At 47.4% G+C, this 27,500-nt stretch overlaps 1 protein-coding gene across 1 annotated transcript in view; it reads left to right on the top strand.

The window, feature by feature from the left end:
- Positions 1-27,500, top strand: part of scube3 (signal peptide, CUB domain, EGF-like 3) — a gene marked incomplete at both ends in the record, with an annotated part of 104,502 nt that overhangs the window by 66,604 nt on the left and 10,398 nt on the right. The window contains 9 exons of the mRNA XM_080533548.1: positions 5,771-5,818; positions 10,052-10,168; positions 11,565-11,687; positions 17,399-17,515; positions 22,796-22,918; positions 23,383-23,499; positions 24,331-24,426; positions 25,546-25,662; positions 25,788-25,952. Coding sequence (XP_080389674.1) covers positions 5,771-5,818; positions 10,052-10,168; positions 11,565-11,687; positions 17,399-17,515; positions 22,796-22,918; positions 23,383-23,499; positions 24,331-24,426; positions 25,546-25,662; positions 25,788-25,952 — 1,023 coding nt within the window. The remainder of the gene's footprint in view (positions 1-5,770; positions 5,819-10,051; positions 10,169-11,564; positions 11,688-17,398; positions 17,516-22,795; positions 22,919-23,382; positions 23,500-24,330; positions 24,427-25,545; positions 25,663-25,787; positions 25,953-27,500) is intronic.

Raw genomic sequence — 27,500 nt, 5'->3', positions numbered from 1 at the left:
CTCTGCGGCTGCTGTGGTGTGAAGCTGTAACCCTCCTTGTCTGTCCTCTCTGTGCCTGCCTGGATGCTTTGCCCTCTCCTCTCCTCTCTCTATCTCTCTCTCTCTCCCCCTCAATGGACACCGTGCTCTCCCTCTCGCTCTCTCTCTCTCTCTCTCTCTCTCTCTCTCTCTCTCTCTCTCTCCACTTAGTCGCCCACGGCAACCACACGCAGCTTTTCTATTGGGCCTTGGGTCAATTCCTCTGCTTTTTCTATTGGGCCTTGTGGGTCACTTCCTCTCCAGCATCACACGTGATAGGACCTCCCGACTCCCGACCTAACCTTTCATTGGCGTTTCATGTTTGCTTCAGTGGATAACGACTAAAAAACAGTCGAGCTCACATGGAAGGAAACGCTCTGAACCACCACTGAAGGGCGGTTTCGGTACGATGGAGCGATCTGACACTAGCCGATATGTATGATATATATACGCCATTTAACTGAGGCTTTTATCCGGAGCGACTTACGTTGCAGTGAATGCGTACATTTTTCACTATCTATGGTCCCAGTGGGGATTCAAAGACACATTGTTAGCGCCGTGCTCTACCAACTGAGCCACAGAGGACCGTTGGCTTTTTACTAACAGTAGGTAATGGGTAATAGTGAGCTTTAGTAAGGATTCTATATATCTGCTATAATCCCCTCAAGAGCCACTGATAGTAGTTTGGCTGGCATCACTCCCACGCCCCTCTTTATGGGTGGTGATATACGACAACACGGTAGAATCCATCCAACTCACCCTGCAGCTCATTGCGTAGGCGTGAAGACAGTGGGTAGGTTTGAAGACAGTGGGTAGGTTTGAAGACAGTGGGTCGGTTTGAAGGCAGTGGGTAGGTTTGAAGGGAGTGGGTAGGTTTGAAGACAGTGGGTAGGTTTGAATACAGTGGGTAGGTTTGAAGACAGTGGGTAGGTTTGAAGGAGTGGGTAGGTTTGAAGACAGTGGGTAGGTTTGAAGGAGTGGGTAGGTTTGAAGGAGTGGGTAGGTTTGAAGACAGTGGGTAGGTTTGAAGACAGTGGGTAGGTTTGAAGACAGTGGGTAGGTTTGAAGGCAGTGGGTAGGTTTGAAGACAGTGGGTAGGTTTGAAGACAGTGGGTAGGTTTGAAGACAGTGGGTAGGTTTGAAGGCAGTGCGTAGGCGTGAAGGCAGTGGTTAGGTTTGAAGACAGTGGGTAGGTTTGAAGGCAGTGCGTAGGCGTGAAGGCAGTGGGTAGGTTTGAAGACAGTGGGTAGGTTTGAAGACAGTGGGTAGGTTTGAAGGGAGTGGGTAGGTTTGAAGGCTGTGGGTAGGTTTGAAGGGAGTGGGTAGGTTTGAAGACAGTGGGTAGGTTTGAAGGCAGTGCGTAGGCGTGAAGGCAGTGGGTAGGTTTGAAGACAGTGGGTAGGTTTGAAGGCAGTGGGTAGGTTTGAAGACAGTGGGTAGGTTTGAAGGCTGTGGGTAGGTTTGAAGGGAGTGGGTAGGTTTGAAGACAGTGGGTAGGTTTGAAGGCAGAGGGTAGGTTTGAAGGGAGTGGGTAGGTTTGAAGACAGTGGGTAGGTTTGAAGACAGTGGGTAGGTTTGAAGGCTGTGGGTAGGTTTGAAGGGAGTGGGTAGGTTTGAAGACAGTGGGTAGGTTTGAAGGCAGTGGGTAGGTTTGAAGACAGTGGGTAGGTTTGAAGACAGTGGGTAGGTTTGAAGGCAGTGGGTAGGTTTGAAGACAGTGGGTAGGTTTGAAGACAGTGGGTAGGTTTGAAGACAGTGGGTAGGTTTGAAGACAGTGGGTAGGTTTGAAGGCAGTGGGTAGGTTTGAAGACAGTGGGTAGGTTTGAAGACAGTGGGTAGGTTTGAAGGCAGTGGGTAGGTTTGAAGACAGTGGGTAGGTTTGAAGGGAGTGGGTAGGTTTGAAGGCTGTGGGTAGGTTTGAAGGCTGTGGGTAGGTTTGAAGACAGTGGGTAGGTTTGAAGGCTGTTTATCTTTCTCCGGAGTCTGGTTCTGGTTCTGGTGGCTGGTTACCTGGTAATAGTGTCGGGTAGTCTGGTAGGCTGGTTTCGGGGGCTGGTAGGCTGGTTTCAGGGGCTGGTCGGCTGGTTTCGGGGGCTAGTAGGCTGGTTTCAGGGGCTGGTCGGCTGGTTTCGGCGGCTGGTCGGCTGGTTTCGGCGGCTAGTAGGCTGGCAGGCTGGTTTCGGGAGCCGGTCGTCTGGTTTCAGTGGCTGGTCGGCTGGTCTCGAGGGCTGGTCGGCTGGTTTCAGTGGCTTGTAGTCTGTCGTCAGTAGTTCCGGTGGCTTCTACTGCTAGGCTGTTTGCCTCGGTGTGTGTGATTCCTAGCTCCTCACCGCTGTAATGACGAGATCCAGGTCGGTGTCGAGGCCTGGTCAGCTACTCCGTCATTACCGCTGTATGCTGGGAGGCAGCGGGGACACCGCAAAGCCCCGCCGCAGCCAAATTAGACGTTTTAGCTGCCATTCCCAAGACTGGGCAGATCTAGGCTTGACGTGTCAGATTAGGGAGCACTCATCCAGTTAAGGTCTCTGGTTTCCTCCATATGCTCTAGGAACAGGGGAGGAGAGGTGGTGGTGTGGGAGAGGGGGGGGGGGGGGGGGGTGAGGTGAGGTGGGGTGTAGTAGCCCACTCTGTGGTCGGCGCTGGGGCGCTCCATCTCCGAGACGGTCTATTAGTTAATAAAACCTCAATAAAACAAACAAACCGCCGAAGGAGCCCCCGCCTGGAGTCTGGAGTGACAGGATGATTGGATCGGCTTCGGCAAAAAGGCTACAGTGCTGCAGCCAGCCAGGACAGACTGGGAAGAGGTTCCCTTTTTACTGCAGAATGTGACCAGATTATTATGAGATTGAATTAGACGTAGAGGTTTTCTGTCTCTGGTCGAACTGTAAATCACGGCTTTGTTCGGTGAGTTCTACAATGTTCCAAAAATCGGCAGTTTAGTGGATTTCTCTTTGTATTTTAACGGCGGTTCTCTACTTCAACAACTGGGCTTACGTTCTCAGTCCCATCATTCACAGCGGGGAAACGGGATAACAGGTTTGACATAACTCAATGTTCGGACCCAACGTTTAGAGTTCAGTGCGGGCCAGTGCACTATTTCACTCCTGATTTACTGAAAAAACCCACCCGCAATTATATATTTCGCAACACTTTTTTTACACAATAGAATAGACAGCACACAGTGCCTGGTGGTTGTTGCTAATACTCTCAAAGCTTTAGGCTCTGTTTCCAGCCAAAGCAGACAGACAGACGCGACGTTCAAACACGCAGGCATATTGGCAATTTCTGTCGACAGTTATAATAGATGAAATTACCACAGTGCTGGAGCGCGGCCCACCTGTGCTCAGGTGGGCGGAGTAGCGGTCACAGAGGCGTGTTCGCCCACAATGAGCAGGTCAAGTGCCACCAGGTGTGCTGAGAGATTGCAGCCTGCTGAAAATAGCCACTGATATTTCAGACACCCCCTGCCGCCGCCGCCAGCACTTCCGCCTGCACCCCTCTCCAGCGCCTGGTGACTGGGTTGTTATGCCGTTAAGATAGAGCCCGTTGTGTGGGATATTCTGGTCCCTCTCAGCATGCTACACACACACTTTTCGCTCCATTCATCTTGGGAGGTGGTGTTTCAAGTTTCTCATCTTCATTCGCTTTGTTGTGTGTCTCTCTCTCTCTCTCTCTCTCTCTCTCTCTCTCCCCGCCCCAAAGTCATTCACTATTCAACAATAGTGGGCTAATGTGTCTTTCTAGAAAGTGTTGGTCGTATTTTTTCGATCCGTCAATTTCACTCCATTGTTAGGGGGTTTAGAATCGACGCTACAGTACAATGGGAGTTTCAACACATTTACTTTTAATTGTTGTTAATAGATAATTGCAGCTTAATAGAGCTTAACTATGCCATTGCAACACCCACACATGTGTGAAGTAAACACACACACGCACGCACACACACACACACACACACACACACACACGCACGCACACACACACACACACACACACACACACACACACACACACACACACACACACACACACACATTCAGTGATGTACAACTTGATTTACTGTCAGAGAAAGTCATTGGATTACCAAATCAAACCCCCCATTAAAGTGTAATTAACGACACGCCATAACCCTCTCCATTCTGCCTCAGTGTGTTTGTACATACAGTCTGTTTCTGTAGATCAAGACAGTTAAGAAAACACAAAGGAGCAGCCGTCATGTGGAAGTATTCAAGCTGTTAGTACAGCAGACCGTAAACACAGCCAAATAGCCGGCAGATGCACACATGCTCAGGACTTGCAGTATGAGTAGTTAGTCACACTATTTCATCCACACACGCACACAAACACGCCAACGCACACGCACACACACACACACACAAACACGCCAACGCACACGCACACACACGCGCGCACACACACCCACGCACACCCACACCCACGCACACATGCACATGCACAAACGCACACGTGCAACGCAAAACACACGCAAGCTCACACACATACATGGACATGCACTCACTGTACGTCCACGAGCACACACACACACACACACACACACACACACACACACAGATACACAAACAAACCACAAAGCGTACACACATGCATGTAAACAGACATACTCCACATGCTCAAACGCACGCACACACACACACACACACACACACACACACACACACACAAACATACATACTCACATGTCGGGTGGTCCGTGGTCCATGTGTCCATTCCTACCGTCGTCGTGTGTCGGAATGTCTCTGACGCTCCTCTGTCTTCCTGTCTGGGGGCGTGGCCTACACGCATGGTTTTCTGTGTTGGGGCCGTGTTGGGATGTTGGGAGTCATGTTGGTGAGGGTTCCTACGGTGACTGATGGGGGGGGGGGGGGGAAACAGTGCATGCTGGGAAAAAGAAGAATCCTCGTCGGTTCTCGTGGGATCCGCCAGTGAACACCCGACGACACCCGAGGATTAATATTCTAACCCTGTCGAGATGTCGAGTGTCTCGACAGTGACACAACAATGGCGGTGGTTTGAGGTGGTGGTTTGAGGTCAAAAACGTTTAAACTGTTTGTTTAAACCCAGAGTTTGCCTTGCAGCAAAAGCACGTCAGCGCTCTTTAGGGTGAAGGCTTCTGGCTGTCCCCCTCGTCTTTTTCACCTACTAACCACTAACTATCTGCTTTTGGCTCTTAACGGCTTGCAGTGCTTGCACATACTAAACGACACCTTGCTTTACCTCTAGTGTGCCTCTGTTACCTTGTGTCTTAACAGTGTGGCGTGCCGTAGAGTACGCTGTCTTATCTGCATGACTGCATGTTGGTTAGGTGCTACTTATGTGGGATCTGAATCTGTTGCTTTAGAGCCTGTTCTGTCCGAGCTCTCTCTCGCTGTTTTGATTTAGAGAGCCGACGTCTTTTTTGTCGTTGTCTGGCCACTGGGTCACTGTCAATAGTGGAGGAGAATCTTTTTTCCCTGGTGACTGAAATAAATGGTGTTCATTAGCTCCTCTGGGCATGGATTGATTGTGGGTTCTGAGGTGATGGGTAGGGTGGTTTCAACGTCTCTTGTCATGAACAGTGATGTCATGTACGTCACTGACCTGTTCCTGGAGGCCAGGGACAGGGGAGCGATGTCGTAACATTCTCACGATGACATCACAGATGTTCGGCCCAATTCGGTCCAATATGGAGCACTAAAGCAGTGTTTTTGCAATGTGTGTGTGTGTGTGTGTGTGTGTGTGTGTGTGTGTGCAGGGGAGAGGAGTTTCCAGCCCCAGGCAGCCCCACAGCTGTTCCCCAATGGTAAATATCTCTGTTCCTCTGACCTGACTCCTCTCTGGGGTCCTGCTCACATCCGTGTGGGTGTGGGGGTGGTAGTAGGGGACACTAACCTAACACACACTCACTGACTGACTCACTGACTGACTCACTGACTGACTGACTGACTGACTCACTGACTGACTGCACCCCTCCCTCTCTCCCTCCCTCCCTCCCTGCCAGAGGGGCATCATCCCTGTGACCCCTGACCCTCCCCCCGACACCTCCCCATCTTCCTCTTCCTTCTGTGAATGCCCTTTCAATAACAATGGTTGGTGGCTGCCCACGTCAAAAACCACCAATCTTAAAAACGTTTTTTGTTTTTAAAACCGCCGCTCCTGAAGGAGACAGACTAAAACACAGAACAGTATGAACATTAAACAAAAGGAATAATTCGGCGTGTTGGACTCTACATCTAAAGAGACCGTAGAGAGCGGCGCCTCTGGAGTTTATTTAATATCTTTTTATTGTTTATCACAAAGCCTTTTTTTCCCCTACCTAATGTAACGTAGTTCAGCCCTGTCTGACCTTCTCATAATTGTTCTCCATCTCCTTTGATAGATTGTACTGTAAGTGGACATGTTAGCAATAGCTGGGGCCCCAACCTCTCCCTTCCAATTACTGTGATGGCTCTTTAGAAGCCGGCCCAGGGCTCTGGGTTTATTTGTGTTTTGATACAACTGCTATGAAGGGAATTAAGCCTGCGCTGTGTCAAGCACCTATCCTTGGCTCCATTCTGGAGCTCCATCACAGAATAGTAGTTCTTGATACGGAGCCACAGACTTGTCCATGAATTGACAGTCTGCCACACAATAGATGAAACACAGAATACCTCCACCTCCATGTTCATGAGTTTCATATACACCCCATCCAGCTTTTTGGATACCCAACATGGCGTTTTTGGAAGTAATCGTGTGCCTGGAATGCACGCCCCCATATTTGATAATGTATACCAATTTGAAGAATGAACAGCATTTCATTTCTCTTTCTCCACACATCTCAAAATGATTTGTGCCATTGAATTTGCTGTGGATCTGTGGAATGTATGGAATCAGATCGATTTATGAGACATTATGGCATTGCTATTTGAATAATGAGATATGGTTCAACTCAATTATCTGAAAAGATGATACAGTCGTGATCTGACAGAAACATAAACACATAAATCTGTATAAATGAATCACACCTCTGCACATCAGAGAGATTTACGACTTAATTACAAAGCTCCGAATAGTGACAGATATCTACCGAGAGAGAGAGAGAGAGGTGAAAAGAGGGAGAGAGAGAGGGGGAGAGAGAAAGAGATTGGCATGAACGAGAGAGAAAGAGATAGAGAGAGAGAGAGACACGTAATTCCTTAGAGGAGCACCCAAGGTTAAAGAAGATAATTGTGTCTAAACTAATGTTGAAAATTGTTACCACAGCTGCTTGTGTTCTCTGCTGAGGTTTCAGTCAGCGCAAACACAGTTGACGGAGCGTTTCTAAATGAGCCTGGAATTCGGAACAACTAACCGCAACAAAACCTCACTCTTTGCTTTTACTTTTTGGAACTGCGACGGCTAGTATCAACTGTTATCATCAAGTACTGTTATTTTTTGGGATATTGAAAAAGCATTCACCTCTGACTGTTGATATTTTCCTAAACAACTTCCTTCTATTTTCTGAATAACCAGATTCTAACTGCATGTCTGCTGCTGGGTTCACACCGAGCAATGGGTTCAGGGTTGTGTGTGTGTGCCTGCGTGCCTGCGTGCCTGCGTGCGTGTGTGTGTGTTTCTATGGATCTCTCGTTTTACTCAAAGCCCCAGTATTCATGCTGATGTTTATCTATCTAAGTGGTGATTTGGTGAGTGATCCAGGAACGTGTTGCCTACAGGACCCTTTAGGCCACCTCTTAATGGCGTACCATCTGGCTGTCAGATGACACGGTCTGTAGTGGCTGGGAGGGAGATGCCCTCATTGTACATCAACATCTGGGTCTGATAAAAACCCCAACGCCATACTGTACATATCATAATCCAAATATTGGGAGTAATTACCAAAAGGCTGCCCACCACTAATGTTGGCCTCTAACCTCATACCCCTGTGGATGCGGCTGGGTCCCATCCAGAACACACAACCCACACACATACTGTACCAGAGTACCAGAGTGTGTGTTGTGTCTCCCTCGTTCTCTTGGAAAGCCATAATAGTCATACATACTTCTTTTACCCCTCTTAACACACGATCATTAAAGTTGGGTGAGATGATTGCCTGACTAAGCGTTTCGGCGGGCATGTTGTGACAGCGTCTTATTACTCCGCCTGCCAACGAGCAGCGGTGCAACTGACACAAACACGCTCTGCCACAGCCCCCCCCCCCTCCCCCCCACCCCCCGAGAAGAAACTCTCTCTTCACCCCGGGACCCCCCCCCACGCTCCATCGACTTCCACATCGCCTATAAGCCTCTCTTTTCTTTTCTTTTTTTATCCCCTCTAATTAAACTTGCTGCTGCAATATTCATGGGCTATACTGCCTCCATCTTTCTTCCATCCTGTCAGTGAACGAGATCAGCGAACATCACACAGCTCCCCCTACGCTGACACCCTCTGAGGCGCCATTGGTGCTATTCAGGAAGTTAATGAAAAAGGAGGGTTAGTGTGTGACCCACAATGGCCGACTGGAACAGGAGTCCATGTAGGAGGATTTGGTCTTGGTCTTGCCCCATCATGGCTGCCGCCGGCAGACCCAGTTTCATGTTGAAGTGAAGAAGTTTGGGTATTTCCCCACAGGGATACCTCGGATCCCTGCGGAAAAAAAACCCGGGCCAGCTGTGATTCCCCACCACCGGTGCCACGTGTGAAAAGCCTCCTCTTCCATACCAGCCTCAACCCCTCTCAGCACGCTGCGGTGAAGCCTTTCCGCCAGACCAGCTGTTCTGGTGCCTTTTATGAGATGAGGCTCTGGGGTCTTAATGGAGCTAGTTTGTGAATTAACTGCCAACTTGGTATCCCTCAGCCGGTTAGAGAGTAAAGGGATGCGATGCGCTGCTCAGCGCTCAGCGCATGACCAGATGCCCTCCTCCCAGTCAGTTCTCCTGATTTCCCAAGGTACGCTAAGATTTTGTTTTTTTAATAGTGTTCTTTCTCCAGAGGGTTCTGAAAGCTATCGGGCGAGGCTGTGCCGAAGACTTATGGTAGGCACCGAGCTCTTAAAAGTGGGAACAAAATGTCTTCGCTGACGTTTGTTCAACTCAGTCCCTTCTGTGACATTTGTCAGTGTCATGGAGATGGGCCCGGGCTGTCCTTTTTCCTGAGTGACTACCCTCCCTTCCTCAAATCAATCTAGCTAACGCGGGGCTCCTAGGTTCCTGAAATTGCTTTTTTATCCCCAAAATGTCCGGAAGCTGTTGTCAAAGCCACCGAAAAAGATGGTGATTTTAGCCGCAGCTTTCTGGAGGTGGAGCCGTTGTTCCCCTCCTGACAGGGGGTGGTTGATGCTCCATGAGGTAGTTTGAGGGATCATTATTCACTAGGACTTGTGTACAGAGCAGTGAAACACACACACGGCCGCTTGCACACGCACACACACACACGCGCACACGCACACACACACGCACACACACACACACGCACACACACACACACACACACACACACACACACACACAAACACACACACTAATGCAAGCACACACACACACACACACACGCACACACACATAGACACATACACTAATGCAAGCACACACACACACACACACACACACACACACACAATACGTACAAAGAGCGTTTGTCCCTAAATGCCTTCCCAGTGACAATACTCTGATCTGATCAGTATTCGGATCCTCCACTATCTGCCCCTCTGTGCCATTATACATCATGTTGGGATGAATAGCGGGTGCATTATCTAACTCTCTACTCACCTCTATTCACACAGCAGGGCTACTGGAGCGCCAATTATCTACTTATCTCTTTTTCTTCCTTTCTTCTAACCCAATCCAATGTACTTCACCTTCTCCTATCACACAATGTGACCCTGCTCCAGGCACACATTGATAAACATTCAAAAGAAGACAATTGACACACATGAAATTGAGTTTGTTTGAACTGGTGGGATCACAGAGAAGAGCATTCAGAGTGTATTTGTTGAAAGTCGACTGACTGTGACACCCTTCTCTCTCTCTCTCTCTCTCTCTCTCTCTCTCTCTCTCTCTCTCTCTCTCTCTCTCTCCAGAGACCTGCGCCGTGAACAACGGCGGGTGTGACAGCACGTGTCACGACGCGGTGACGGGCGTCCGCTGCAGCTGTCCCGTAGGCTTCACCCTGCAGCCCGACCGCAAGACCTGCAAAGGTAACGCCCCGCCTCCGCCTCAGGCCCCGCCCATTCTCAACTGCCACTCTCAACTGTCACTCTCAACTGTCACTCTCCACTGTCACTCTCAACTGTCACTCTCCACTGTCACTCACGTCATCTACCGTCCATTCACATTGTCAGTCACGTCACAGGACGAGGTGAGTCTCTCACCCGTTGTCTTATTACAAACCCACTGATGTTTCTCCGTCGTTCTGTCTGTTATCTAATCTCCGTCGTTTCACCTTGTCAATCAGAGAAACCGATCTCCCGAGCTTTTTCGGATTAAGGTGCTTTGGTTTTAACACTGCCTCTTTAGTAATACCTGTAGCACATCCCTTTATCAAGCAGACAACAAAAGAGCACCGTATCCCTCTCATATTTGATCAAAAGCTGTGGAAAAATAGATACAAACAAAAGCATGGAAGTAAGTCAGTTTCACATTAGGAGTACATTTTGCGGAGATAAAAACGAAGAAAAGGGGAGGGAGAGAGAGAGAAAGAGAGAGAGAAAGAGAGAGAAAGAGAGTTCCGCAGAGAATTCGAAGACATCTCCTGCTGCCAAAAAAGCCAAGAATAGGAGTTCCTGCCTCCCCTCTAGTACTCATAACGTTACGCTAACTACTCTGATAAAAAGTACATTGGGGTTTTATTAGTTTCGTTTGAGAGGAAACAAGAGGAAAACAATCTCTTGACAGCACTGGCATGAGAAGACAGGGTCCCGCTGCGGGCTGGATAACCTCTCAGTGGGGAGACGGAGGAGAGGAGCGCATTGTTTTATTCAATTCCTGATGCGTTTATGTCAACCAGATGATGCTCTCCCCATGCGTATCGACGTCCTTTACCTAACACCCCATCCTTGTCAAAATCGCCTCAAATCAATCCATCCACATCAGAAGCTGTCATCCAAGACCGTGGATATTCTAACTCGAACGAAACGCTCCGAGTTAGAATACTCTCTCTCTCACTCTCTGTCTCTCTCTCATCTCTCGTTCTCTTCCTCTCTCATCCTCACCCTGTGCTTTTTCCCCCTCTCTCTCTCTCTCTCTCTCTCTCTCTCTCTCTCTCTCTCTCTCTCTCTCTCTCTCTCTCTCTCTCTCTCTCTCTCTCTCTCTCTCTCTCTCTCTCTCTCTCTCTCTCTCTCTCTCTCTCACTGCCTACAGAAAGGGAGTATTAACTACTACCCAAAACATGTCCACATGTACACATTACTACCCAACTACCCAAAACATACATGTACACATTGTGTATTGGGTTACAATGAGGCCATCCTCCGATTTCAACCTCCATCAGCCTCTCTCTCTCTCTCTCTCTCTCTCTCTCTCTCTCTCTCTCTCTCTCTCTCTCTCTCTCTCTCTCTCATTGACATGAATGTGCTGCGTGTTTTCTGTCCGCAGACATTGATGAATGCCGCCTGAACAACGGAGGGTGTGACCACGTGTGCCGGAATACCGTGGGAAGCTTCGAGTGCAGCTGCAAGAAGGGCTACAAACTCCTGACCAATGAGAGGACTTGTCAAGGTAAGGGGCCCGTCCCTCCAACCAATCGTCAATCAGATAACACCTTTACAGTTGATTCAGATTCAGATGGTTAGGAGTTGATTCACATGCAGGTGAGTTAGGAGTTGATTCACATGCAGGTGGGTTAGGAGTTGATTCACATGCAGGTGAGTTAGGAGTTGATTCAGATTCAGATAGTTATGAGCTGATTCAGATTCAGATGGTTAGGAGTTGATTCAGATTCAGACGGTTACCAGTTGATTCAGACTCAGGCGGTTAACGAGTCGGTCAGGGCTGTTGACTCACGCTGCGAATTGGAATGTGCCAGCGTTGCTGTGATAATTGTTTTGGCTTCAGCTAGGTGAGAGAGAAACCTGCCAAACCAGGTCTCTCTGGCTTGTTAGTCTCTGAGAGGGAGGTGGTGGTGGTAGTCATAGCTCAGCAGGACCTCGGGGAGCTGGACCACAGAACACATAATGAGTTTGTCATGGCAGACTACAGGTGTGGGGAATTAGAGCTCTAACTCCGCAAACCTCTGGGTCTTTGGCAAGACTATCCCCCCGTGAAACATCTGGTACTGGAAGGAAACATGCCAGGCAGGGGATTGTGGGTCCAGTAGATAAGACTCACTGCGTGTTCTCTCTACATGAATCAATATCAACCTTGGTTGCGCACGAGGTGTTAAATCAATCGCTCATGAATTAATTGAAGCACTTTGCGAATCGACCTGCGAGATGCATCGACCGGATTATTAAGGTGGGACACATCTTTTGTGTTCTTACACAAGGTAATTTGGCAGATGGCTACTATCCAAGGCAGCTCATAGGTTAACCTAACAGTTACCTGACCCGTGTGGAAACGCAACGTGGCTTTTAATGCTGCTTGCCAGCCAGCAGCGCTGTGTTTCAACCAAACCCCAGTCATATGGTCCTGGGAATGAGGGGCCTGCTGTTTGGAACGCCGTTGTGGTTGGGGTGGAACCGTTTGTTTTGTCTGCAGAGGAGGGGTGTTGATAAAGTTGGTCGCCCTGTTGAGTGAGGCGTTGTCAGGCCAAAACGCTCTGCTGCACCCCTGTGCTACACCAGGCTACTTAGTCACCCCTCTACTCCTCCTCCTCCTCCTCCTCCTCCTCACGCTCCTCATCCCTCGCTCCCTGCCAACAGAGAAGAAAGACAAGACAAGGAGAGCACACCCAATAAAAACCTAATCTTTAAATTGCTTTCAGGTTGGTGCAGCTGGTACTGCTAATCCTCTGTATTAGCTACACCTAGGTGGCAGACTGTGTCATGGCAGGGCGCCATTGGCTACGAGGAGGTTCTTCTAACTCGGCTGTTTGCCTGAGACGTGTCGTCGTTTTTGTTTTGTTTTGACCCTCACAAGATCATGGTTACCGGTAGTAGTAGTCCTTTGTTACCTTACCTGTAGATACACTTTACAGGTGCGGTGGGTCTGTGGTAACAGTAGGTAACACTGTAAGACTGAAAAACCTCAGTTGTTTTCAGGTCAGCACCAGGTGTTTAGTTTTGGCTGAACGGCAATAACGTCTTACTTGTGTCATGCCTCAGAGAAAGCACTCGAAACACGGCACAGTAGAACAGGGTTCTCTCCCGACGCGGAGAGCGGAGTGGGTGGGCAGGATTCTGCAAATCCGTCGAGGGTTCAATCAGATGTGTAACTGCTGGGATGGAACGAAAGCTTATAACCCCCCAGTGTCTCTACAGAGAGCAGTCAGTGCCACAGCTGAAGAGGTTTACAGTTTGAATATACTGCTTGGCTAAGACACATTTCCATGAAGTGAACTGCTGACCCATTTTCAGCATTGTTTTCCATGCAAATCCATTTCCCTGTGAACACCTTTTATCTGAAGGGCCCATTGTCAGCAGTAATTCATAGGTGGAGGAGGGCCTGGTGTGAGGAAGTCAGCAGTTATTCAGGTCCCTCTGGGTGAATGGATGGAGCAGGGGCCATCTCCCACGCTGGCTGTAGTCAGGCCCGCCATTGTTATTGAGGGAAGTGTAGGGAGCACAGAGGCCAAAGAACGGTCTTATCTGCCCCAGCCAAAACCACACTGTCTGTGTAATATTCCATAATTATCCTTCAGTAAGCATTACCTATGGGGGAAAAAAAAAAGTGCCTTTGTGGTCTCCCAGTTGTAGAAGAATTGCCCATTGTATTCAAGATCATCCCTTTTTTTTCCAAATGTCCTTGAAATCCCCTTTTTATTTCGACGAGACGTTATTGTATTGCAGGTAAAGGTGACGAATGGAAGAATTGTGTCGTCAGGGAATATTAATCGCTATGCAAGCCCATAATACTCCTCTGTCTTCAGAGGTTGTTTGCTGTGCCGTGACGTGACGGCTACTGTAAGGAGAAAACGTGTACGTCGTCTGGAAGTATGGAAGTATGGAAGTATGGAAGTATGTACCGAGCGCATACAAGCAGTCTGGGGATGTGTAAACTGAACTCCAGCTTTATCTGGGTTTGAACAGTCACGGTGCTTATGGGCTGTCAGCGGCCCGCGGCCCATCAATCAGGACAGGACATGTCTGGCCCGGCCCGGTCGAGTGCCTCCAGGCATTCCTCAGCCCCCCCCCCCAGGCACCCCACCCCACCCCCCCTGCTAATCCTCATGAAGGCATTGTTGGAGTGACTTTTATCAGATCCTGAGTCCCGTCCCCCCCCTTCTCAAGAAGGAGCATCTTTGATAAAAAGCTCTTATCTGGTCTGTGTAAACAGACTCTCTCTCTCTCTCTGCAACTTTGTTTCAGTATTCTACGGTTGAAACGGCTTATTTGCTCCGGTGGATTGTTATTCTGTGTGAGGGGGGGAGGGGGAGGTGAAGAGGTGAGTTGGAGGGCAGACTGGTCAGTCTGATCTCATCAAGAAATGTCGTACCGCAAAGGAATGCCAGAGTAGAACGTAAAAGAGTATGTGTAGAGAGTTGTCAAAAATACTTTGTTGTCTGCCTTATTTTTCCTGGAATGTCTCTTTGTTGTTTACGCTGTAATAATACACTTTTTTTTTCTTTTTTTTTGCATGTCTGTTGTCATGGTAACGCAAAGGGATTAAGGGCGCAGAGGGAGTGAAATGCAATACAGACAAGTCTTCGGAGGGGGATTCTGTCTTGATTTGGGGGGATTCTGTCTTGATTTGGGGAGACTCTGTCATGATTTGGGGGGGGATTTTCTGTCTTGATTTGGGGAGATTCTGTCTTGATTTGGGGAGATTCTGTCATGATTTAGGGGAGATTCTGTCATGACTTGGTTCGGAGTGCCTGCAAGGTGTTTTGGATCTATTTCCAGAATAAATGGGGCCCGTCTTTCCACTTCTCAGTATCTAAGGAAGCAAAACTATTTCACTCTGGGCTAATCAGCCACAGCCAAGGTCAGGGTCAAACCAGAGGAACATGTAGACATGGATTTTTTTACATCTTTAAATGATAACATTATGTACGCTATCTCTAGGAATGATTGATGCCGTCACGTTGGTCTGGTGATGGTGAGGCAGTACAGTTGGAGACCCAGTGGCCTTGGCTTTCTGATTTTCATCTTTTTATCTGATTTATCGTCTCTCATCACGCAGTGGGAGCAGCGATATGCTTGGCACCCTATAAATAACACACTTAAAAGAAATGTGAGATGTTCAGATTGAGGAGAGGCAAGACAAGGGCGTTTCTGTACCTGCCTGTGTTGAAAGACTACAGCAGACTGTTCCCTGTGTCTCTTCCCTCCTCTCTGGGCCCGTGGTCCCCTGCACGTACACCGCCCCGGTAGCCATGTCAACGCCCCGGCATACTTGGTAGGTGGTGGTAGAAATCGGTGGAGGGACCGGCTCATTTGTAATGCATGGAGCGCAATGAGGAAGGGCATCAAACACCTCCGACTCTTACCTCCCCCCTGTATAGGCCATATGCATCCAGAAGCTCAAAGAGACAATCACTAGTGGAATGCAGGATAGATACCACTCTTATGTAACGTCAGCCCCCTACGCTAATTCAAGCCCAGCTACTTTTGGCTCCGTCCCATTGTCATTATTAACATACTGAGCTGGACGCCAAAAAAAGAGGAAATTCACTGTGAATTTGTTGTCACGGTGAGTAATGCGTTCACTCCATGAAACGGTGTTGTTGACACCATAAGAGTGAATCACTAGAGATACGCACGGACAAGCTCTATTTCCCAGAAGTCCACTGTCAAGAAAGGGTTGACTGATGCTCCATTGACGTTTTCATGGAGAGCTGAATGTCTTCCACTTAACCTGGATCAACATCACTACATTTTGCCAAATTGCGGTACTAAAAGCCGTTTTAGGGGCTTTTTTTCAAACTTTGAACATTGCCCCTGTGTTCCTCCCGAAGCACTGAAGACATCCTGTCTGCTCTTTTGAAAGCTGATCACTTAATAAGCGTTTAATCTCGACCCGATCTCACTTCCTTTTGGAGGTGTTCTCGCTAGAAGCCTGCCAAAGAGGAAACTCCTAAGCGAAAATAGTCAACTTCTCTCAACCCTGAGGTTGGATACGGTTCAATTGTATGAGGGATTATTGCTTGAAGTGTGATACGTTTGGGTTCTTGAGGTTTAATAAGAGCTCCGACTGTATTGGAGTTGATACATTGTCTTCATTCTAAGTATACTTGATAACCCAGTATATTATTGTTTTGCTTTTAGAATTGCCATGTGATGTATCCTATCAAACCGTTATCCTCCTGTTGATGTTAGATTGACAGTCAGTGCCTAGATGACGGTGCTCGGGAACCTCCTTTATTTTTAAATGTACCCAGTTGAATCTCTGGTAAACACATAACGAGGCCCCGTGCTCCATGTCCCTGTGTTCTGTTCTGAAGGCACTGAACGCACAGCGGTAATTATTAGCTATCATTTAAAATGTTGACGATACTGAAACCAAATGTTCTGCAACACACACACACACACACACACACACACACACACACACACACACACACACACACAGGAGGACAACTCGGGGGGTGGTGGTGGTGGTGGGGGGGGGGGGGTGCAGAGCTTCTCTTCAGACAGATTCCTGACCCTTCTGCTGGTCTCACATTTCAGCACATTCCTAGATAAGCCGGACTGCTTTTTAGACAAATTAAATATCCACGTGACCTCAGAACAAAAGAATGACAAATGTGTGTGAGATAGTGAACCTAAGCAGGGGGCTCATTAATAGCAACAATAAAAGGATCTTGTTTAGTGTACGAAAACGGAGATAAGGTGAAGTGATTGACAGGTGGAAATGGTAAAATCAGGTCTCCTGCTCCGACTAGCAGGTGAAGAATAGACTCCTGCTCTCACTCCTGCTGAGGAGATGCTCTTCATCTGAACGTGTCTTTGTGCACTTTGCTGCTAGGTGCTCTCTACCAACAAAGCCTCAAAGCCTCATGCATAAAAAGATTGCTGTCATAAATGCGGTTATTTTGATTTCTTCATTGCTGTTTTCCCAAATGTGTTTTGAGAGGTTATATAACCTGAAGCGTGTGTGTGTGTGTGTGTGTGCGTGTGTGTGTGTGTGTGTGTGTGTGTGTGTGTGTGTGTGTGTGTGTGTGTGTGCGCGCGCATGTGCGTGCGTGTGTGCGAGCATGTGCTTTTGTAACTGTATAACTGAATTTTGTAAATTCATACCTGTCTCCTCCTCTCTCTCTCTCTCTCTCTCTCTCTCTCTCTCTCTCTCTTTCTCTCTCTCTCTCTCTCTCTCTCTCTCTCTCTCTTTCCCAGACATCGATGAGTGTTCTTTTGACCGGGCCTGTGACCATTCCTGCGTGAACTCCCCCGGCAGCTTCCAGTGCTTCTGTCATAGAGGTTATGTCCTGTACGGCCTGGCACATTGTGGAGGTGAGGTGACACTTATCTCCCCCCTGGCCCCGTCTCTCCATAGCCCATCAATCACAAGTCCACCACACCTCCTCTAGATCCCACACCTCCCTGCTAACTTCTCCCCTAGTACCCCCCTCTAGTACCTCAGGGGGGGGAGACCACAATGCACTTGAACCATCCTTCATTCATTATCTTGATGACATCATTCCTTCGGGGGGCTAAAGTTAGCGTGTGTTCATCCTGTACCGTCTCCCTGTCACGTTGACACCGTGTGTGTGTGTGTGCATTGTGCCCATTCTGGCTGGCTACTAGCCTATACAAGCTCACTAAACTTCACAGTCTAGTGCCAGCTTAAATAAAGGGGGCGGGGCATTGACATTAAGTTCTGTATTCATGTCACGTACCTCTTATCTACTGCACTTGAAGAAAAACAAACAATTTACGCAGTGCTATGCACCCGGGTGCCTGGTTGAGACACGGTTGTGGGTGGGGGGGTTCGGGGGGCAGGAGTGTGGGCGGGATGTGGGGGCTCAGGGGTGTGGTCTGGGGGGGGGGGCAGGTGTGTTGGCGGGGGCGGGGTGGGGCGGGGGGAGCAGCCTCTTGCCTGAGGGTCCCGTGGGCCAGCGTGGTAGAGATCGTGGAGACAGTAGTCTCGTGTTCCAGGCGGCGGCGCGTGCCAGGTCTGCAGGGCAGGGAGAAGAGGACCCGTTTGAGCGCATCGCGGTGCTGCGGCGGGCGGCTTTGATGGTTGCGCGTGTGTGTGTGTGTGTGTGTGTGTGTGTGTGTGTGTGTGTGTGTGTGTGTATCAGCGCTTTGAATCTGCTGCTGTCTCCAGAGCCTCAGGGCCACTCTGAGTAGTGGTGTAGGACAGAGGGAGACTTATGTACACTCAGGAACACATAGCTCCGCCATGATTCCTCCTCCATTACTCAGTGGAAGTTGGTTTTGACAGGTCGATCTAATCCAGGAATGTTATGACAAAACATGTAGCAAACGGAACGTTTTTAAGACTAGATCACGTCTGGTAATACGATAATAAACCGGTAATAATTAATCATTTAAAAAAATGAAAAAATCTAATAAATCTAATAAAACAAGTTCAATCACCGAGGAGGACATCATATGTTATTATGGATAACACGATCAACATGTGTCACACGTCACGAACTACTGGATACTGCTCATGAATCAAACTGAAAAGATGTTCTTGTATCTTGTCACAGAGAGAGTAGGGTTGGGTGGTGGTGGTGGTGGTGGTGGAAGGGAGTTTATTTATTTTCTATTAACTTTATTTAACCTGGAGAGCCCACAATTCAACAGGCATTACCAACTGACACCCCGAGTATGTGTAAGTGAGAGGGATGGGAGAGGGGGGGTAGAGTGCCTGGAAGTGGCACATGAGGGCCTTGGGTGCCATTGTTGAGTCCTAGTGATGAATGGCAACCCCCCCCCCTCCTCATCCGCGCCGTCTAAACTCTTAGATAACCCCCAGATTTATGGAGCCGTGTCTGCCCTCTGTTCACAGGGGCTGACCAAGGTTGTGTTTATTCCCTGAAAGGCTTATCAGCTGAAATATCACTGCCAAACACTCCGGAGACAGTCCCTCACTTATTTAACAATAGGCCAGTGGAGGCTGGTGGGAAGGAGCGGGGAAAAAAAGAAAACTCGGAGGACAGGCTCTTTGTACACCAAGCCAATGGACTCACCCCAAACAACCCCAATTAGGTCAGTGACCTGCAGCTGTCAAGGAGAGTGTGGAGGGCCTTTCGTCAGTTCCTTCAACTCATGTCTGTCCACCCGGCCATTCTTCAGCACCGATAGAAAAACATAAACGGCAGTGGCTCGTTTAGACTGCGGGAGAGGGAGAGACAGCGAGAGAGGGAGAGACAGCGGGAGAGGGAGAGACAGTGAGAGAGGGAGAGACAGCGAGAGAGGGAGAGACAGTGAGAGAGGGAGAGACAGCGGGAGAGGGAGAGACAGCGAGAGAGGGAGAGACAGCGAGAGAGGGAGAGACAGCGGGAGAGGGAGAGACAGCGAGAGAGGGAGAGACAGCGAGAGAGGGAGAGACAGCGGGAGAGGGAGAGACAGCGAGAGAGGGAGAGACAGTGAGAGAGGGAGAGACAGCGGGAGAGGGAGAGACAGTGAGAGAGGGAGAGACAGCGAGAGAGGGAGAGACAGTGAGAGAGGGAGAGGGAGCGAGATATTATGCTAGATATGAGATATACACTCATCGAGTACTTTATTAGGAACACGTGTACACCTACTCATTCATGGAGGTGGTGTAATGGGGTGGGGAATGTTTTCTTGGCACTCTTTTTCGGACCGTTAATACCAATCCATTGTCATCGCTTGAGTGCCGCAGCCTATTTGAGGATTGTTGCTGACCATGTGCATCCCTTCATGGCCACAATGTGTTAATCTTCTAAATGGCTACTTCCAGCATGGTAATGCACCATGTCCGCAAAGCAAGTCGTCTCAAACTGGTTTCATGAACACGACAATGAGTTCAGTGTTCTTCAGTGGCCTTCCCAGTCACCGGATCTGAATCCAATAGAACACCTTTGGGATGTGGTAGAACGGGAGATTCACAGCTTGAAAGTGCACCTGAAATATCTGCAGGAATTGCGTGATCAGGGCATCATGTCATCATGTCATCATGGACCAGAATCTCAAAGGAATGTTTCCAACGTCTTGTGGAATCATTGTCACAGAGAACTGAGGCTGTTTTGAGAGCAAAGGGAGGCTCTACCCTGTAGAGTAAATAAATTGTTCAGAGAGTGTAGTTGTTACTATATACTGTCCATAAATCATCAATCTGAATGACATTTGACAGTATTAAAATACCAAGTATTTGATTATTTCGATACAACTGATAGTGTAGCATACTGTTTTTGTTGACCCGGTTGCAATCATTAAGTAAGCCTTGAATACAGAATATAGACCGGTGGTTTTAAAGCACTCTGACTTGTGGGCAGAGATCAATAAAGAAGCCTGTTTTAGAAGACAAGAGGCACGGTATAGATCTACACTATAGATCTATACATTAATTGCCTCAGCGGAAGGAACTGTGATCACCTTCTGGTTCTTCTGTCTCTGCTGTTGACCTCAGTGGAAGGAACTGTGATCACGCTCTGGTTCTTCTGTCTCCTGTTGACCTCAGTGGAAGGAACTGTAATCACCTTCTGGTTCTTCTGTCTCTGCTGTTGACCTTAGTGGAAGGAACTGTAATCACCTTCTGGTTCTTCTGTCTCTGCTGTTGACCTCAGTGGAAGGAACTGTGATCACCTTCTGGTTCTTCTGTCTCCTGTTGACCTCAGTGGAAGGAACTGTGATCACGCTCTGGTTCTTCTGTCTCTCCTGTTGACCTCAGTGGAAGGAACTGTAATCACCTTCTGGTTCTTCTGTCTCTCCTGTTGACCTCAGTGGAAGGAACTGTAATCACCTTCTGGTTCTTCTGTCTCTCCTGTTGACCTCAGTGGAAGGAACTGTGATCACGCTCTGGTTCTTCTGTCTCCTGTTGACCTCAGTGGTAGGAACTGTGATCACCTTCTGGTTCTTCTGTCTCCTATTGACCTTAGTGGAAGGAACTGTGATCACGCTCTGGTTCTCCTGTCTCTACTGTTGACCTCAGGGGAAGGAACTGTGATCACGCTCTGGTTCTCCTGTCTCTGCTGTTGACATCTACAGAAAGAACTGTGTTCTGTTCACCCTCGAGTTCGGTCTCCCGGTCTCGGCAGAGACGGAGCTGAAGAATGCGTGTCTGCGTGCCGGGGAGATGACAGGTATTAATGATTGGTCTTTTGGCGAGAGAGGGAGAGAGAGAAGAAAGGGAGCTGCTGGGAGAAAGCTCATTTTCATGTTGCTTAATGTTCCCCCCCGGAGTTAGAGCAATGCCCTCCGCACTAGCAGATGATAGCTGGCACAAACATACAACTGTTGATCCATGAGGTCAGCTGAGGGGCTGTCAGTCTTAAAGTCTTTTTCCTCTCTTCTCTCCTCTCTCCCTCCCTCCCTCCCTCCTTCCCTCCCTTACTCCGCCGTCCCATTCCGGCCTCTGGGATGAATGAGTGTGTTACCTCTGTGCATTCAGAAACGGAGAGAGAGAGAGAGAGAGAGAGTTAGGGAGGGAGGGAGAGAGAGAAAGAGAGAGAAAGAGCTAGGGAGGGAGAGAGAGAGAGAGAAAGAGAAAGAGAGAGAGAGAAAGAGCTAGGGAGGGAGAGAATGAGAGAGCTTTACTGAGTGTGTTCACAACTTTAGACTCGAAGAAAAAGAAAGAGAGAAAAAAAAATGCAGTTTCTGCAGATGATCCTTTGGTGCATTGTGAAGAGATCTCTTCTATTCAAATAGTGTTTCTTTGACAGGGAGGTCAGACACATTCAGCGACGCCTCTCTGACAGACTGCTGAGTCTCTGAGCAGCACACTGGCAACTCAACACCCGCAAAAACACTATTGATGAAGTCATCATCTCCATCTGGGAGCTGCGTGGAGAGAGTCTTTCTATCCATGGTGAATAATTTAATGGGACAGGGAAGTGTATTCTATACAAGCCTAGGCCACATCATCAATCACTGTTATTATCTCTGCCACTCTCCTTGGTGTCCCTGTCACTTAGCCCCTCGCTCTCATTGTCCTCGTCACTCTCTAATAAACCCATTTTCAAGTCTGACGTCCCAGGCAGGCAGCACCCCATCTGGCCTGTGTATGGTTAAAGTGGTTTTGGTTCTGTGTGTTAAAAAGTGATTGTAATTTACTCCTCTCTGCAAGTTCCCTCCAAGTCTTCTCTTCTGCGCTTTGGGAGAACAAGAAGTTTTCGACTGAGGGGGGAAACGCGTTGCGGCGGTGACATCAGATGTCCTGGATTAGACATCAAATGGGCAATCAACCCTGTTTACAAAAATACGCATAAATCTTCTGTTAGGGATTGGATCACTGACAGGATAGAATGGACTGACCTCACAGAGACTCACAGCTGTTAGAACAGAACGGAACACGCTTTCTTTTGTTTCTTTTGTACTTTTCTTCTTTCATGAATTCAATTGAAAGATTTACGTACTTCTTCCCTTGTTGCAGCCGGGTTTACAGAAAGACGGAATGTTTTATTGTGTTAGATTGATCGTTTGGATGGATTAGATGGATCGTAGTGTTTTTCCGGGGGAGTACTCAGATTGTTACTTATTACTGAGGGTCTATTGATCATTCATTGATCAGTGTTCACCAGTCAGTTTGACTGATTTATTGATTTATCATTGCCCAATTGTTTTTATTTGTTATTATTGACTGTCCATTTCCTTTCACAGATATTGATGAGTGCAGTATAAACCGCGGGGGGTGTAAGTATGGCTGTATCAACGCCCTGGGCAGTTATGAGTGTACCTGTCCACCTGGATACAAGCTGCACTGGAACAAGAAGGACTGCGTTGGTATGTAGCAACACTGCCATCCAGTGGTTAGAACACAGAATCACACTTAGTCTCAGCTCTAATGAGGGAAAATAGACAAAAATCACAAGATGCTTTTTTATGTTCTTTAGCCTTTTTTCCCCCCCCTGCAAACATTCATCTTGACTTTCATTGATTGCATTGCTTCTCTCAAGATCAAGGTTACCTATCACCATAGCTGTTGCAAAGGGGAGTGTATTTATTTATAAATAATACAAATATATATATATTTTATTATTTTTTGAAGATCAAAGTTAGATGAGTGTGCACACCATTAGTTTTGAGATCAAAGTTAGCACATCTCTGAGCTGCATCTTCTCTCTCTCTCTCTCTCTCTCTCTCTCTCTCTCTCTCTCTCTCTCTCTCTCTCTCTCTCTCTGGACATCCATAGTGGTCTATCTATGATGTATGATTGTGTGATGTTGTTGTTGTTGTTGTTCCTCCAGAGCTGGTGAAATGTCTGACTGGCCTGTTGGCTCCCAAGGCCACTCTGACCTGCAGCAAGACGGGCAAGAAAGAGAGCTGCTCCCTCACCTGCGCCTCCAAAGCTCATTACCTGTCAGGTAGAGATGGCTGCAACAGGCCCTTATAGCAGCTTTAACAACCAAACACATGCATCTTGAATGGAGTGACATGAATTATACAGTGTTATAGCCAAGTGTAGTGAGAACTGTGGCATAGCTCACTCAAGGCGCATGCCACATAATAGACAGCAGGGTCCCTGGTTCGATTCCGGCCATCGACCTATCCTGCATGTCATCCCTCCTCTCTCTCTCTCTCTCTCTCTCTCTCTCTCTCTCTCTCTCTCTCTCTCTCTCTCTCTCTCTCTCTCTCTCTCTCTCTCTCACCCATCCTTCCTGTTAATCTCTAACGTCTCTATCCCGATAAAAGCAGAAATGCCCTAAAAAACATATCTTTTTAAAAAGTCTGTAAACATTGTAGCAGCCCTTTATGTCAAACATTGTGAATAGAGGGATTGATTTGAGTAGGTTATGTCTGAACGCTGGTGTGTGTTTGTGTGTCGCTTACTATGCTTGATTTCGCAATGTTTGACATAAAGGGCTGCTACAATGTTTACAAACTCCCTGAAGAAATCAAACCGGCTCAAACCCTTAACATATTTAAATCTAAGCTAAAAACCTTCATGTTTTGTACCAGTTATGATTAAACACAAACACTTCTATCAATGTCTTTTTTCCATTAACGATAATTTAAAAAAAAAAAGTTTTATCTATTTACTTCTTATATTTGCTTTTATTCATTGTAATTTTTATTTTCTTATGCTCCTCTTGCTGTATTTTTAAATAATGTATGTAAAGCACTTTGAATTGCCCCTGTTGTATGAAATGTGCTATACAAATAAACTTGCCTTGCCTTGCCTTGATGGTTTGCAGAGTCTGACAGCAGCTATTCAGTCAGCTGTGGGATCCCTATCCTCAGAGGCAAGACCTCCTCCAAGCTCAACTCCAGCAACAGTCAGAGTTGCATAGGTATATATATATACACTCACCGGACACTTTATTAGGAACACCAGTAGACCTCCATGGACCCAACCTGCCTTGTGTCACAGAGTCCAAGCTGGTGGAGGTGGTGTAATGCTGTGCGGAATGTTTTCTTGGCACACTTTGGGCCTGTTAATACTAATCAATCATCGCTTGAATGCCACAGCCTATTTGAGTGTTGTTGCTGACCATGTGCATCCCCTCATGGCCACAATGTACTCATCTTGTAAATGGCTACTTCCAGCATGGTAATGCACCATGTCACAAAGCAAAAGTCGTCTCAAACTGATTTCATGAACATGACAATGAGTTCAGTGTTCGTCAGTCACCGTTCCCAATCACCGGATCTGAATCCAGTAGAACACCTTTGGGATTATGGTAGAACAGGATATAGATTCACAGCTTGAAAGTGCACCTGAGATGAATTGCGTAATGCAATCATGTCATCATGGATCATAAAATCTCAAAGGAATGTTCCCAACATCTTGTGGAATCAACACCACAAAGAATTGAAGCTGTTTTGAGAGCAACAGGAGGCCTTACCCAGTGTTCCTATACTAATAATAGATCAGATAATAGAGTGCTCTACCCACTGGAAGTGCTCGTGAGTGTAGGTCCCACAGAGACATACAGTATTGAGGATTCTTGACTCTTTAGTTGATAGAAGTTAGGTAGTCATCAGTATAAATGTACCTATTATAACTGTATGTGCCACTTTGTGTATTACAGATGATGGTCCCATTGTCATTGGATCATAATGGTTGAAATATAATATAAATACAGTACCAGGCAAACGTTTGGACACACTTCCCCATTAGGAAAGTGTGTCCAAACTTTTGACTGGAACTGTATAATATAGAATATATCATATATCATATAAATATGTAGTCCTCTCACCCACACTGCTGTGTTTGCCTGTAGTGATAGATAGATAGATAGATAGATAGATAGATAGATAGATAGATAGATAGATAGATAGATAGGTAGGTAGGTAGATAGATAGATATATAGATAGATAGATATCAACTTTTGACTGGTACTGTATAATATATCAGATATAATATAAATATGTAGTCCTCTCACCCACACTGCTCTGTTTGCCTGTAGAGACTTCTGCCCCTCCAGTGAAGCAGACGGCCTCGTTCAAGATCAAAGATGCCAAGTGCCACCTTCACCCCAAGCTGACGGGTCGCGCGGAGGACCGGGGCCGGGCCCTGGGACCAGGTAGAGGAGAGCCGCACCACGCCGGTCAGGATCAGACCTCCCGACCCTGTGAGGATACCCTCTCTAGCAAACGTGTTCCGTTTTGTGACTGTGAAATGTTCTCTGGTTCTCTGGTTGTCCTACAGGAGGCGGCGGACAGCCCTGCAGCAGCTGTCTGGTGACGTTCGTCAACCTCAAGTGTGACTCCTCCAAGAAGGCCAAAGGTCGCCGCGCCCGCAACCCCACCAACAAGGAAGTGACACGCATCACCTTGGAGCTGGAGGCCGAGGTCAAGCCTGGGGACACCACAGGTCAGACTCCCCTTTCGTGCTGATGTCAATTCTTCTTCTTCTTTTTTTTTAAGTGGGGCAGTCCCACACATATTTTTCAGTTTATTGGACAGCTATAGTGAGGACAGGCAGGAAAGTAGGGAGAAGAAGGGAGAGAGGGGACGTCAGCAGGGCATGGGTCAGATTGGAACCCATGCCGACCTGGGCATACGTGTACACTGTAGACCGCTGGACCACCCCAGGCCACATGTCATGACATGACATGTCATGTCAATTCAACAAACCTTATTAATCTTCATGAGGCAGTTATTGCTTGACTGAACATGGTAATGTAGTCAACATGCAGAATCAACAATAACATCAACAACATGGAGGATACATGATACAGTACATATACAAGATAGGGCATAGTGTATTACTCGATACAGCATTGTATAACAGTCCAGCTACAACTACTACAGATTCCTGCCTCCTCAGAAGAGGTCAATAACAGAGCCCCTGAAGCACGCCGTCAAAATGTACAGTAGGGGTAGTGGTGGCCTAGTGGATAGTGAGTTGGACTGTTGATGGTCATCTGTTTAAATCCCACCTGGGAACACCACCACTAGTGTGCCCTTGAGTAAGGCACTTAGCCCTAAGTAGCTCCAGGGAGACTGTCTCTGTAATCTCTAATTGTAAGTCCCTTTAAGTCCTGTAAGCATCTGCTGAATGCTAAATGTAGTTCAATGAACTCTGGTTCTAGACAAAATCCCATGTTATTTTTCCCATCACAATTTTTGGCTTCAACCGGAAATTCAAGGAAGGACATTTAGCCTCGTAAGTAGTAGGAAGTAACAGGGAGCACTATGCAGTAACTGATCCTATTAATATATGCCGTTTAGCTGAAGCTTTTATCCAAAGTGACTTACATTGCATTGAGTGCATACATTTGTCAGTATATATGGTCCCAGCGGGAATCGAACCCACAACCTAAGCGTTGTTAGAGCCATGCTCTACCAACTGAGCCACAGAGGACCACATACACAAGTACTCTACTATACTCTGCTGTTCTGTACTCTACTGTACTCTACTCTACTGTACTCTACTGTACTCTACTGTACTGTACTCTACTGTACTCTACTATACTCTACTGTACTCTACTGTACTATACTATACTCTACTGTACTCTATACTCTACTGTACTATACTCTACTCTACTGTACTATACTCTACTCTACTGTACTCTATACTCTACTCTACTGTACTCTACTCTACTGTACTATACTCTACTCTACTGTACTCTACTCTACTCTACTCTACTCTACTGTACTATACTCTACTCTACTGTACTTTATACTCTACTCTACTGTACTCTACTCTACTGTACTATACTCTACTCTACTGTACTATACTCTACTGTACTCTACTCTATTGTACTATACTATACTCTACTGTACTGTACTATACTATACTCTACTGTACTATATTATACTCTACTGTGCTCTACTGTACTGTACTCTACTCTACTCTACTTTTCTACTGTATTGCACTCTACTCTACTGTACTCTACTGTACTGTACTATACTCTAC

This window comes from Nansenia antarctica, assembly GCF_963989245.1.
Source record: "Nansenia antarctica genome assembly, chromosome: 6".
Lineage (NCBI taxonomy): Eukaryota > Metazoa > Chordata > Actinopteri > Argentiniformes > Microstomatidae > Nansenia > Nansenia antarctica.
This window is presented reverse-complemented; position numbering and strand designations above follow the sequence as displayed.